Genomic DNA, 14,372 nt, shown 5'->3' with positions numbered 1-14,372 from the left:
ATTCTTATTCCTTAGTCCTCAACTTGGTTAATAAAAAAGATATTAAAAGGATGAAACTTTATTCTTTTTAGATTATTAGGTTAATGATAATTTAAATACTTTTTTTCTTTCTTAATTACCTTATATACTTTTTAAAAATAAAATCGTGATAAAATTTTAACACCAAAATAGATAATATCTCATACTTATTGATTTATGTGAAAAGTTAAATAATATAAATATAGTTTTTTCTATTTAATTCATAGGAATGTTACTATTAATTGCTTGCGGCATTTTAATACGGCAATTTTGACTAAATGTTATTCATTTAGTTACTTTCATAATACCGCTAGTACCGATTCGAATAAACCTTATTAACTTATTTTTAAATAAAAATGGATTAAATTAAAAAAAATAAAATAAATTAAAAGAAACTTAACAATAAAGAAAAGATTATCAGATCGACAGTTTTTTTTTTAATTATTGAGTTAAAATTATAAAATAATTGCCATGAACACGGAGGAAAGAAAATGGTAGAGAAAGTTACATTAAAACGAAATGAGGTCCCCACAGTACCTTCAACCGTTTCGCGAGGAGCACGGAAACACAGTGAGAATAGAAAGAAACTAACACACGTCGGAGAAAAAGAAAAGGGGTCACGAAGTTTAGATCCAATGGGCATTTTCATTTTCATTTTCGTTTTCAGTTTCATCAACGAAAAAGTGAGATGGCATTGATCTGAAAATGGAGATATCGAAAGCGATGGACGCTCTCCGAGAGAGAGCGACGGTCGTAAAGGAGTCACTTCACAAGAGCCAGACCATCACCGATAACATGGTCTCCATTCTCGGTTCCTTCGATCATCGTCTCTCCGCACTCGAAACTGCCATGCGTCCCACTCAGGTATGCTCGATCATATGCGTCGCTTTTAATGGCAGAAGGTACGAATCACGTGAACCACACACTTCCGATTATAGCAATAGAATGTGTTTATGTTACCTCTTTCGTCACTTAGAATTGCAATTAAGAGGTGTATTGATCAATGCTGTTCCATTTCTCATTAGTAAGAGCGTTTGCGTTTTGATGAAAGGAATTTTTCGAATTCGCATTTAGAAGTTCGTTTATGAGGATTTAATTTTTCTCGAGAAAGATTTTGCTGAAAGTTTCTGGGAGGAAATACAAATATAACTTTGTCGAATTAAATACGAAATTTGTTAAAGAAAATGTGCTTTTGGTCTCTGAAATTTACGATTAAAATAATTTATTTTGGTTTCTCAAAGTTTAAAAGAAATGTAATTTTAATTTGTAAACCCTACATTTAAAAGGTTAAAATATTTTTTAAAATTGTTTTTTATTTTCTCAAGTTTAGTGTTTAAATACTTAAATCGTATTTTACTAATTGAAGGATTAAAATATATTTTTTTATTTGAAGGAAAAAGTCATCTATCTCAAATATGTTATTTTACTATATTCTCTTTTTTTTAGACTTTGGTTGGTTTTTTACCATATGTTAATTGAAGGATTGTTGTTTCAATTTTCTTTTTGGGTTCATATTAGATAAAAACGCATTCAATTCGTAGTGCACATGATAACATTGACAAGACTCTAAAAGCAGCAGAGGGGATTTTGGCTCAATTCGACCAGACACGAATGGTGAGTCTTTGTTTTACTTTATTATTTATTTTCAGTTAATTTTCACTTTATATTATACATTTTCAATACAACTAAATTAGTAGTGATTAATAAGGTTCTGTTCATGATTTTCATTTAAATTTAATTATTAGGCGGAGGCTAAAATACTTCGAGGGCCGCACGAGGATCTAGAAAGCTATTTAGGAGCAGTTGATCAGTTGAGGGCAAATGTTCGTTTCTTTAGTAGTAAAAAGAGCTTCAAAAGTAGCGAGGCTATGGTCACCCATGCTAATAACTTGCTTGCCAAAGCTATCACAAAGTTAGAAGAGGAATTCAAACATCTTTTGACAAATTATAGGTTCGTCTTCTCAAATTTTAATTTCTACTTTTTCTTATCAATACATGCTTATATTATATCTTGCTCTTACCTTTTTATTGTCATCCTTCTTAGCACAAACTTGTACATCCACTATGAAAAAAACTCTTTTTACTATAACTGAAAATAAATGATAACAATACTTTTAAAATCGTCTGCTTTTGGAATCTTTTCTATAATTACCTTTTACGTTTATTTTTAGAATTCCGACCCGCTATTTGAATTTGAAATACTTAACCACTGGAGCGAGTTTAATTCTTGAAACACATTATTTAACAATATCTAAAATCTTCTGATCATGTGTAACTTTTAGTATTGTTACCCCTTTAAATCACTATCTAATCATACACTACTTTTAATCTTGTTATATTCTAAAAGTATGTTTATTCAAATATGCTTTTAGAAAACGTTCTTTCTAATAAAGTTGTTTTTATGTGCAAACTATGTTTCTCGAGGCTAAACAAACTACAAATTATTGAAGTTATTGCTTCTCAAGTTTGGTTCAAGTTCCTTATGGTATTCTCATCAAGTCTTGCTCTTATCTTCTCACGTAAAACCACTATTAACTGAACTCAAGATAAAAAGTCCTAACATTTTTGCTTTATAGTTTTTCAGCGTTGAAATTTCTCACAAGGAATTTCACCTGGATAGTTTGAAGAAAAGGGTCTAGGTTAAATAGGTATAACATATATGAAGTTATTTAAAGTGTTTGGCTTGCATATATAACTCACTTCACCAATTAATTTCTTAGTTATTCAATTTAATAGGCCATAAGTGTCAAAGGTAATACGTATTATTTTTATGTACTATTTCTTTTAGTTATTCAATTGGCCCATCAGCCTAAAAGACAAATTGTAACATCCCAAAATACAGTAATAACTATAATTTAGAATTAATTATGATTAACAGTTAAACAATGCAGTCTTACACTAAACAGGGGTTCCAAAAGCCGAACGGCTTAACATACAGAACAAAGATACAAAACAGTAGAAATAAGAAGCGTCAAGGACGAACGGTTTTACAAAACCAAATAACCGAACGTCCACTATCCAGATTAAAATAATATAAAACTAAACCAACGAGCGCGCTAAGGCTCGGCCTTGACTTCCACATCTACGAGGCCCGCATCTTCCAAATTTTCTTCTTCCAACGCCTCTTCCAGTGGCTCACTTCCATCTGCTCCCATCCACACGGATGATCATCGCGAAGACAAGACGGACGTACAAGGACGAGGGACAACACAAGGAAAAACGAAGGGTAAGCTTATGTAATTTAATTCATACATTAACATAAAAATTTCATCAATCCAAACATATCAAAATAATTCAACATAAATAATCATCCAAAAACTATTACTAGACGGACCGTCCGGACTGTATGAATCTGTGTAGCTACAGGCGTCCTTGCACCCGAGTGATGTAGTAACTGTATTACACTCAACAACTGCCACTCGAGGTTAGTCCGTTCTTACGTCGCCCATGTTAACTTATGGACTAAGGACCTCCTGCCGTTCCCACACATGACCTACCCCCTCTAAGTGAGGATGAGTACTCACGGAACATCAGGATGGACAGCCAGCATTAGCATGCCCACAGTCATACTTTACCAAATTTCAATAATCATATTCATCCAAACAGGAGTCGTTCCTCCCTGGAACGCTCGTTCAAAATCCATAATCATTCTTTCATCTCATATACTGTTCGTTCATTACCATTCTTCACTTTAACTTCATTTTTATCTTTCATTACAATTTCATAAAATAACGAGCGTTCAGCCCTCTTCATAATGAGGACGAACGTGAAAGACTAGACCGAGAGATTCTCGTTTCAGAACCGAATAAAACTGACACTCCAGGTTTAACGAACGTCATTTTCTATTTGAATCAGTTGAATGAACTGACTCTAGGGAAATCAAATCATTTCTCAAAGAATAATTTAAGTAGGAAGGCTCTAGGCCGAATCCAAATAAATGAAGACACCTCAAGACGGGTAGAAGACCATGCCGAGAATAATTTAATTATCTAAACCGACTGCCAGTCAAATGACCGAGCGCGGTATACTGATTTATAGAAATTTGGACGAACGCTATTTCCGCCAGTTTGGTAATTTAATACTAGGACGAACGTTCGGTATAAGACCGAGCGCCGCTCATAACGAACGCTTTGGGTCGAGATCCATCACATTCTTGTACTCATAAATAGAAATAGAAATAAAGGTAATAAGAGAGGGTGAATATAGAATTTTAAAATGACTAAGTGTCCAATTGTGTTTACAAGCTTCTCAATTCCTCACACAACAATCGGGATGTCTACGTTGGCCGAATGCTCAAACGTAGCACTAATAAAAGAGGGCGTTCGTCCTCAACTAGGATTCCTTCCGAATGAAAGAATCCACTACCAAATCATTTTCACTGGAAAACCGAACGGTCAAAGACCGTCCAGTAACGTACGTACAGAATCATAAGGAAAATTTCTTATAATGGTCCATATTATCAAAATTCCAGAATTAACATATCAATTCATACTTCATAACTTCGTATCCAAATATCAATTTACATACTTCATAATTCACATTATTCAATCATACCTCAAAGTGATGCTTCATACTCACATTCATAAATATCAAACATTATCATACAGTTCAACCAATCATACACCATATTCATACAATCAACTTAAGCGAACGTTCATACAAGGCACATCATACGAATTAAATCAAATAAGCTTCCCTTACCTGGATCAGTAGTGAACGTCCTAAACTCAAGATTTTGGGTTCGCCCGCTAGCAGTTTTCTACCCTCAAAGGATCACTTAATTCTTCCAACCAGATCTAACCATAAAAACCAAGAAATACTAAGAACTTAACCCTTCATGCAACTAAAATTTGACTTCGTAGGAAACAGAAGAACGAACTGTCAGAGCGGCTGCAGCGGAATGGTTAGCGTGGAATAACAAACCAAGAGGGTTTTTAATACTAACTTGTGCCTTTTAATTTCTACTCAATTAAACTTACTTAGCAATTAATAAAGACAAATAAAGCAAGAGTAAGGTTGAGAAAAATTTGCACAGATGATTTTATCCTGGTTCGGATCTTACCAATCCTACGTCCAGTCGTTTATCTCAAACAAGATAAACCTTTTCACTAACACAAAACAATTACAAACTACAATCACAAAGATACAATTTGTAAGAGTTTAGAAACCACCTCTCTTGATACCACAAGAGATGAAACTACACCTCCTTTGAGTCTTCACAAAGGATGAACACCTCCTCCGAATACTTCACGAAGGATGAACACCTCCTCCGAATACTTCACGAAGGATGATTCTCTTCCGAACACCTCCTTAGACACACCAAGGATGAACCGGCTATTTCTTCTGTCACCGTAGCAGCACTTCACCAGCTCCACAGACAAGAGTTTCACAAGCTGAACAAGAACACACAAGTCTCAAGAATTTCTTAGTACTTTGAGCACAAGGGAAGAGTTTCTGTGTCTCTGGTTATTTTCCTTGAGAGGAAATGAGAGTCTATTTATAGACTCATCCAAAGGCTCTTCCATTCTTTGAAAATGAGCCATCTGACTGTTTTAATCGATTAAACCAAGTATTAATCGATTAAACTGAGTACAACGGCTAGTTTTTCAAATCTGAAACCTCCAACGGCTAGTGTTAATCGATTATTCTCGGGTTTAATCGATTAACTAATCGATTATTTTAGGCTTTAATCGATTATTCCAGTGCAACGACTAGTCTTCAACTCTGAAAACCCCCAACGGACTGTTTTAATCGATTAATCTCAGGATTAATCGATTATTCCAGAGGCAATTTGGTTTTTCAGGTTTGCTACAGTGTTTTGCTACAGTATTTTGCTACAGTATTTTGCTACAGTAATTTTACAAAACACTTTCTTTTTCTAATCTAAGTCCTATACATATTTCTAAGAGTATTACAAAAGCTTTCCATATCAATACAAGTCTTCATAACATCTTGATTCTTGATTGGTCTTGACTTGATTTGGACATCATCAAAACTTCATCTTCATCATTTTACTAACAATCTTCCCCTTTTTGATGATGATCAAAAACTTCTTGATTTAAAGCTTTTGGTAATAATCTGTATTTAAAACACAACTTAAGGAAGAAAAGGTGCATTAGTGAATAAGCACAAATAGCACAAATAGGCGAATAAGCTTTAAACATTTTCTCCCCCTTTTTGATCATAATTAAAAAGTTGTGTTGATGTTCTCCCCCTAAGATAATACTCCCCCTTAATAAAAGCATGTATGCATATGAGCTAAAAATATTTCAAATTTAAAGATTCATTCAAACATGCACAATAGGATATTTAAAGCAAATATTTTTAGGAGAAAGAGCTTATAAAACATTGTTGAGATCTTTATCTTGAGGATTGTCATCATTCTTCGCTTCATTTGTTGTCTTCTACAATTCTTCAACATTGCCTGCATGTAATTCAACTGACTCAAGAGGTTTTGCCTCAAGGTCTACAATTTCATCAAAGACAACATGCTCACATTAAAATTTTTTCGATTTAAAACTATATATGCTTTAAAAGATAGTTTTACCGGTCTTGGAATAAAAATTTTCTTAAATCTTCTTTTCAAATATTTAAAATTTTTTTTTTTAAAATATTCTTAAATATGAAACATATGGTACCCAACTATTTTGTATGGGTCCTTTGGGTTAGATTTAGAAAAAAGAAATCATTTTATAACCCAAACATATCTACCACTTGGAACACCATAATGCTTAATTTTACATTTGTTAGATGTATGACCCTTTTTCATACAATAAAAGCATGATACAACATTTGTGTTCCTATAAGTTGTTCCTTTTTCTACCCAAGTTCTATGGGTTCTATGATTATGTTTATTTTTAATTCTAGGAACATACTTATTTTTAACAACCTTATTTTCATTATTTTTACTACATTCTCCTGAGGTTGTTTCATCTAGTAGTTTCTTATAATTAACATAAGATGCACATTCATCACTACTAGTATATTTACCTTTTTCATAAAATAAAATTTTATTTTTCAAAATTTTATTTTCTTCAAAAATATTTTTAAAATTTGATTTTAATTCTTTATTTTCATCTGCTATTGATTTTTCAATGTTATCAACTTTCAATTTATGTTTATCACAAAATTTACACTCAGCAAATATATTTGTATCATTTTCTACAATTGAAATTTTACTATTTAAAGTTTCTATTTCTTCTAAGGATTTTTCATATTTCTTTTGTAATTCTTTAAAATCCTTTTTCAATTTCTTATGAGCAAGATCTAGTTTTTCTGATTCTATCAATAATTCTCTATAAATTTCATGTAATTCATCTTCATCAATATGATCAGAATCATCAGAATCGCTAAAGGTACTTACTTGGCTTCCAACGTCGTCGTTCACTACTAAACAGATATATGCTTGCTCATCAGAATCACCCATACTTGATGTTGTGCTTGATGAAGAGCTTGATTTATTCTCTTCCATGATTAAAGTATTCGTTTTAGCACACCCGATTTCATCTCCGCCTTCATGAGTTACTCTTAAAGTTTCCCATATTTCTTTAGCGCTTTTGCAGACAGAGACCCTGTAGAACTCATCAACAGTCAACGCTGACGCAATGATATTTCAGGCTTTTACATCATTCTGAGATCTTCTCTTTTCTTCAATGGTCCATTGGTCACGGGGCTTTGGTTCCTGCATATTGTTAGTTGGAACAAAAGGACCAAATGCAACAGCATCCCAAATATCTATATCAATAGATTCCATAAAAATTTGCATTCTGACCTTCCAAAATGCGTAATTTTCACCTGTGAATAGTGGTGGTCTATTGATTGAAGCACCCTCTGCAAAGGTTTGATGTGATCCTGCCATTTGAATGACTATCAAAGCAAGCTCTGATACCAATTGTCAGAGCGGCTGCAGCGGAATGGTTAGCGTGGAATAACAAACCAAGAGGGTTTTTAATACTAACTTGTGCCTTTTAATTTCTACTCAATTAAACTTACTTAGCAATTAATAAAGACAAATAAAGCAAGAGTAAGGTTGAGAGAAATTTGCACAGATGATTTTATCCTGGTTCGGATCTTACCAATCCTACGTCCAGTCGTTTATCTCAAACAAGATAAACCTTTTCACTAACACAAAACAATTACAAACTACAATCACAAAGATACAATTTGTAAGAGTTTAGAAACCACCTCTCTTAATACCACAAGAGATGAAACTACACCTCCTTTGAGTCTTCACAAAGGATGAACACCTCCTTCGAATACTTCACGAAGGATGAACACCTCCTCCGAATACTTCACGAAGGATGATTCTCTTCCGAACACCTCCTTAGACACACCAAGGATGAACCGGTTATTTCCTCTGTCACCGTAGCAGCACTTCACCAGCTCCACAGACAAGAGTTTCACAAGCCGAACAAGAACACACAAGTCTCAAGAATTTCTTAGTACTTTGAGCACAAGGGAAGAGTTTCTGTGTCTCTGGTTATTTTCCTTGAGAGGAAATGAGAGTCTATTTATAGACTCATCCAAAGGCTCTTCCATTCTTCGAAAATGAGCCATCTGACTGTTTTAATCGATTAAACCAAGTATTAATCGATTAAACTGAGTACAACGGCTAGTTTTTCAAATCTGAAACCTCCAACGGCTAGTGTTAATCGATTATTCTCGGGTTTAATCGATTAACTAATCGATTATTTTAGGCTTTAATCGATTATTCCAGTGCAACGGCTAGTCTTCAACTCTGAAAACCCCCAACGGACTGTTTTAATCGATTAATCTCAGGATTAATCGATTATTCCAGAGGCAATTTGGTTTTTCAGGTTTGCTATAGTGTTTTGCTACAGTATTTTGCTACAGTAATTTTACAAAACACTTTCTTTTTCTAATCTAAGTCCTATACATATTTCTAAGAGTATTACAAAAGCTTTCCATATCAATACAAGTCTTCATAACATCTTGATTCTTGATTGGTCTTGACTTGATTTGGACATCATCAAAACTTCATCTTCATCATTTTGCTAACACGAACGACTAAAGGGAGAAACTTACCAGTTTCAGAGTTCAGATGTAATCGGTTCAAATTAAAGCTCACAGCGTTGGGAGTACTTCTATGGTTTCTGAAATGGAATCGGAGAAAGGTAGAATGAGTTACAGTAGAGAGAAGGAAGAAGGTTTCTAGAGAGAAGATGGAGAAGAAGAAAGATCAGAAATTTGGAGAAGATGAAGAAGCATGCAGAAGAGTGGGAAGAGAGTTTTTCAGAAAATCATTTTCCCTTCCCTCGTAGGACGAGCGTCCATTCTCCTGCTGCCACTTGTATTCCACTAACGATTTCGAATGTTCCAAAAGTGACACTTGGCAGTTGCATGCAGAGTGGGTGTGAGTGCGTTTTAATGGCACTAAACGTGCGGCGTGTGTGCATTTAATAGTAGTCAGAGTGTGGGGTTAGGTGCGTTTCTTAAGAAAAATCTGAACAGGGTTTTTGAGCATTAAAACGTGATTTGACAGGTGGAGGCTGGTTTAAATTTTCGAGGCTTTACACAAATACATATCATTTTTATGTACTAAAGGCAAACAGATTGATAATTTTTTACTAGAAACTTGATTCTAGTTTGTAGTTTAATACGTAACCATTACTTACTGAAGTTTTACCAAAACTGTTGTCTACTTGTATTTGCATTATTAAAAGTATGTATTCAACTTCTTCGTCAAGTATTTCCTTAATTTTCTTAAGACACTTGATTTGATTTTTTATGTGGATCCTAAAATAAATATATAATATTTTAAATTTGAAGTTTTATTTTTAATATGATACTATTTTAACAAAACTTAGTAATAAGTTATATAAAATCATAATTCATTATATAAATTTGCAATTCAAAAAGTCCACATTAATCAAATAATATCCAAATTTGACTAACCCAAAGTAGTCAAATATAAATTAAAATATTAAATTTAAATTATACTAAATTTCTCATGTTGATCCCAATCCAATTCAACACGAATGAAGCTGACATCCTTAGCTAAAGTAAACAAAGTCTATCCTTATATTATTTTTTATTTATAAAACTAGCCTTTTATTTCAGTAAACCTGTGGAACCTGATCGCCTTTTCGAGTGCCTACCAAACTCCCTAAGGCCCTCAAATTCTGGGAAGCAAAGTGAGGGTGGTGGAAGAAACCACTCCGGAAAACAAAGTTCAGAAGCTGTCACTTTCGCACTTCCAACTCTCATTCCACCAAGAGTCATACCTTTGCTACATGATTTAGCACAACAAATGGTTCAAGCTGGTCATCAACAACAACTTTTTCGAATATACAGGTAATTTTTGTTTCTTTCCATATAATCGAATGACGAAGTAGTTGCATTCATATGTGCCTAAAACTATAAATATATTTGATTTTTTTTTGTCAAGTACGGTTTCTGATCTATGTTCCAAAATTTGTAGAGAAACCCGAGCGACAGTCCTGGAACAAAGTCTTAGGAAGTTAGGTGTCGAAAGGTTGAGTAAGGATGACGTTCAGAGAATGCAATGGGAGGTTTTGGAGGCAAAGATTGGCAATTGGATTCATTACATGAGGATTGCTGTAAGATGAATACGAATTTTTTTCGATTTGTTTTGCTCTTTGCATTTTTCTAACTTTACTTGAATAGGTCAAATTGTTGATTGCTGGAGAGAAGAAAATTTGTGATCAAATATTTGATGGTGTGGACTCTTTGAAATCTCAATGTTTTGCTGAAGTCACTGCTAGTAGTGTGGCTATGCTTCTTAGTTTTGGAGAGGCTGTTGCAAAAAGTAAGAGGTCACCTGAGAAATTATTTGTTCTTTTAGACATGTATGAGATAATGAGAGAGCTTCAACCAGAGGTATTATAAACTCCACATCTCAATACTCGTTTTGCTAGAATTATACACATCACTTGTTTCTATTTAAAATAACTTTTACTATGAGTAGCTTGAAATAGTATCTAGGTTCTCTAAATTATATTTTTCTAAGAACAAAATTGGGACATGATGTAGATTGAGAAACTTTTTGAAAGTAAGGCATGCACTGAAATGAGAGAAGCTGCAATAAATTTGTCAAAGAGATTAGCTCAAACTGCCCAAGAAACCTTTGTTGATTTTGAGGAAGCAGTTGAAAAAGATGCCACTAAAACTACTGTAATGGATGGAACTGTTCACCCTTTAACCAGCTACGTGATCAATTACGTGAAGTTTCTGTATGAGTGAGTAATATCGCAATGTTTTCCCTTCATTTGTGTTTGTGTAATTAGCTATTTTTTCCGAAATATTTTATAAACACTTCCAAAATGTTTCTTCAAAATGATTTCAAGAAATAATAAATTATCATCAATGTTTCCTATAATGTATATGGATTTAGATCTTAATTTTACAAGTTAATATCCAATTTTTTATTCTAAATGCAGTTATCAATCAACCTTGAAACTACTTTTTCATGAGTTTGATCCCAATGACCCGGACGGACAATTAGCAATTATTACAACAAGGATTATGCAGGCTCTCCAAACTAACTTGGATGGAAAATCAAAACAATATAAAGATCCAGCACTGACCCAGTTGTTTCTTATGAATAACATCCATTACATAGTGAGATCTGTGAGAAGGTTGGTTATTATTTTATTTTTTGTTTTACCCTAATTGTACGGTAAGATTGATTTTCAAATTGGATCCAATTCTATTTTGCATATTGTGCTGGTAGGTCAGAGGCAAAGGACATGTTAGGAGATGATTGGGTGCAAATACATAGAAGAATTGTGCAACAGCATGCAAATCAGTATAAAAGGATTTCTTGGGCAAAGGTTTCACTCTTCAATTTGATAAACTGTAGAGAAGTTTACATTGAATGATGTATGATTCCTAAACATGTTACTCACAAGGTTTTGAACAAAACTCCTGGCTCAACTCAAAAACATTAAACTATTCAATTATCATCCTCATACCCTAAAGGCATATGCATATAAAAAACCACACAATAACTTTCATTCAAACCTTCAACTAAATAAAAAACACAATACTACCCCAAATACAGCTAATTCAAGCCTTAGACATTTTATTCCTTTTCATAAATTTTGTAGAACCTATTAAAACTCCTTAAGACTTGAACAACCTTATACAATTAAAACAAATAAAATATTTAATAATTATATGATTTAGTTTCACCTTTCAAGATTCAATAATTTGAAGCTATATAAAATTGATTTAGTAACAAAAGTTGAAAAAGAGAGTTAGAAAAATTGTTGGTTGAATTCCTCCAATTAATATTTAGAAGATTTAAAATTATTTAAAAGGTGAAAGAAATTCTGAGTTCAACATTAAAAAAAATACTAACAGTTGCCTATAAAAAAAATTCAATAATTTAATAAGTCTAATTTCTTATTATAGTATTCAATTTGATCTTTACTCAAAATTGACATGCTTACTTGACTTTTTTAATCTGCAATGATACTTTTATTTAATGTGTATATTCCTTTTACAAATATTAAAAAACAGACATACATAATAATATTAATTTCCATAGGTCCGAGACGCAAACAAAACCCAAATCGCAAAAAGTCTAAGGACTATAACAACAAAAAATTGTCCAAATACATGATCCCAACTTTTAACTTCCACATAATGTATACATAAATGTTGTTAATTAAGGTCTACTGAATTATCTAATTATCCTACTCATTCCTTCTCAATAGATTCTTAGACCCTCTAAATTGTTTTTTATAGTATATGTCATTTTTTAACTATCGTTGGTAATTAATATACCTTTTGTGAGTATAAATTACATATATTAACGTTCTACTTCATACCTAGATAGAAGTTTTTTCTTTATATTTTTGCATGTTACTCCTGTTAAGTAATTATTTTAGTTCTTTTACATAATACATTTTGCTAAGAAACTCGTGATTCATGTTATCTGATAATGTTTCATCATTAATTGAGATGAATAACATTGTGTAATTTGTGCTAAATTTCACTTATTGGGATGATTATTATATTTGTTTCTAGATTATATAATTTGAAAATGCATTTTGGCATGTATAATCCAAAATATGTATCTAGACTGTATAATCTAAAATATTGTTTATGAATATGGAATTCAAAATGCACTTTTGAATTACAAAATATATTATAAATTATATTATCTAAAATATATTATAGATTATGCAATTGAGTATATTCTAGAATCTACATTTTGAAATACATTTTCAAGATTACACAATTTCAAAATCTAAAATATATTTCTGGATATTAAATTGTATTTTGAATGATATAGTTTCAGATGAAAAAATGTATTTGGAATAATAGAGTTTGCATGACTACGGTTTCATTAATAGATAACGCTGAATGACCTTGTAGATTTTACAATGCCTCACTGTCCCAGCAAGTGAAAACAATAATGCAGTCACAAGAACAATGATTAAAGATAGATTCAAGACATTTAACGATCAAATTGAAGAGCTTCATCAACGGCAATCTCAATGGACTGTTCCCGACAGTGAATTGCGTGAATCTCTCAGATTGGCTGTTGCTGAAGTCTTGTTGCCCGCATATAGATCTTTCCTAAAACGTTTTGGGTATATTTCAATTAAGCTATATAATTTTGGACAAAATTAGAAGCATTTTCTTATTGTTTTCAGAGTTGTTTTCTCATGAAAAGTTTTACTTTGATGATCAGCATAATAAACATTTGCACTGAAAGACAAGATAGATCGTCAAAGTAAAACTTTAATTGTGATTAGAGAACAACACTAGAAACACCTATTGAACTATGTCTATATCTTTTTTCTTTTCAGTTTCTGAATTTTCTGACAAAATTTCTCTCATGTATTTAATCTTTCAGGCCCGTGATAGAGAACGGCAAAAATCCTTATAAGTACATGGTATATTCTCCTGAACATCTTGAGCAAATGCTGGGTGAATTTTTTGAAAGCAAGATATGGGGTGAACCAAAGCGATAAATCATTGCAGTAAATTTGTTTCCTTTGTGATTTGGAAACCTACTTGTTTATAATAATTTATAACAGGTGTGGTCATTCAATTAAACTCTCTATTCTTTCTTCTTCTCTCATTTTAGCCCCAGATTAATGAATAGTCATTGAATAGTTCACTAGTTAGTTCCTATTTTAGAGTTGATTTTATAGACACTTTGACCATTATCCAAACATTTAATTGATACTATTATTTATTGTATTTCTCTCTCCTGTAATTTTACAAGCCAATGATATCAATCACTTATTCTTGTCTCTTCCTTTCAATTACTTATTCTCTTCTACCAAGACAGGTGTCCATGGATTTTTCCTTCGTTTTATAGACTCCATTTACAAATACATCTGACATATTTTGCT

General features: G+C 32.5%; 1 protein-coding gene across 1 annotated transcript; it reads left to right on the top strand.

The window, feature by feature from the left end:
* Positions 1–571: 571 nt before the first annotated feature.
* LOC108345146 (exocyst complex component EXO70A1) lies at positions 572–14,259 on the top strand. The gene is made up of 11 exons (XM_052866694.1): positions 572–882; positions 1,537–1,632; positions 1,764–1,969; positions 10,099–10,332; positions 10,460–10,598; positions 10,666–10,878; positions 11,032–11,237; positions 11,439–11,636; positions 11,732–11,831; positions 13,384–13,601; positions 13,868–14,259. Exons 1-11 carry the CDS (start codon positions 724–726, stop codon positions 13,983–13,985), a joined length of 1,887 nt encoding a protein of 628 aa, XP_052722654.1. The 5' UTR covers positions 572–723; the 3' UTR covers positions 13,986–14,259.
* The last annotated feature ends 113 nt before the right edge of the window (positions 14,260–14,372 follow it).

The sequence above is a fragment of the Vigna angularis genome, chromosome 8 (assembly GCF_016808095.1).
Source record: "Vigna angularis cultivar LongXiaoDou No.4 chromosome 8, ASM1680809v1, whole genome shotgun sequence".
Lineage (NCBI taxonomy): Eukaryota > Viridiplantae > Streptophyta > Magnoliopsida > Fabales > Fabaceae > Vigna > Vigna angularis.
This window is presented reverse-complemented; position numbering and strand designations above follow the sequence as displayed.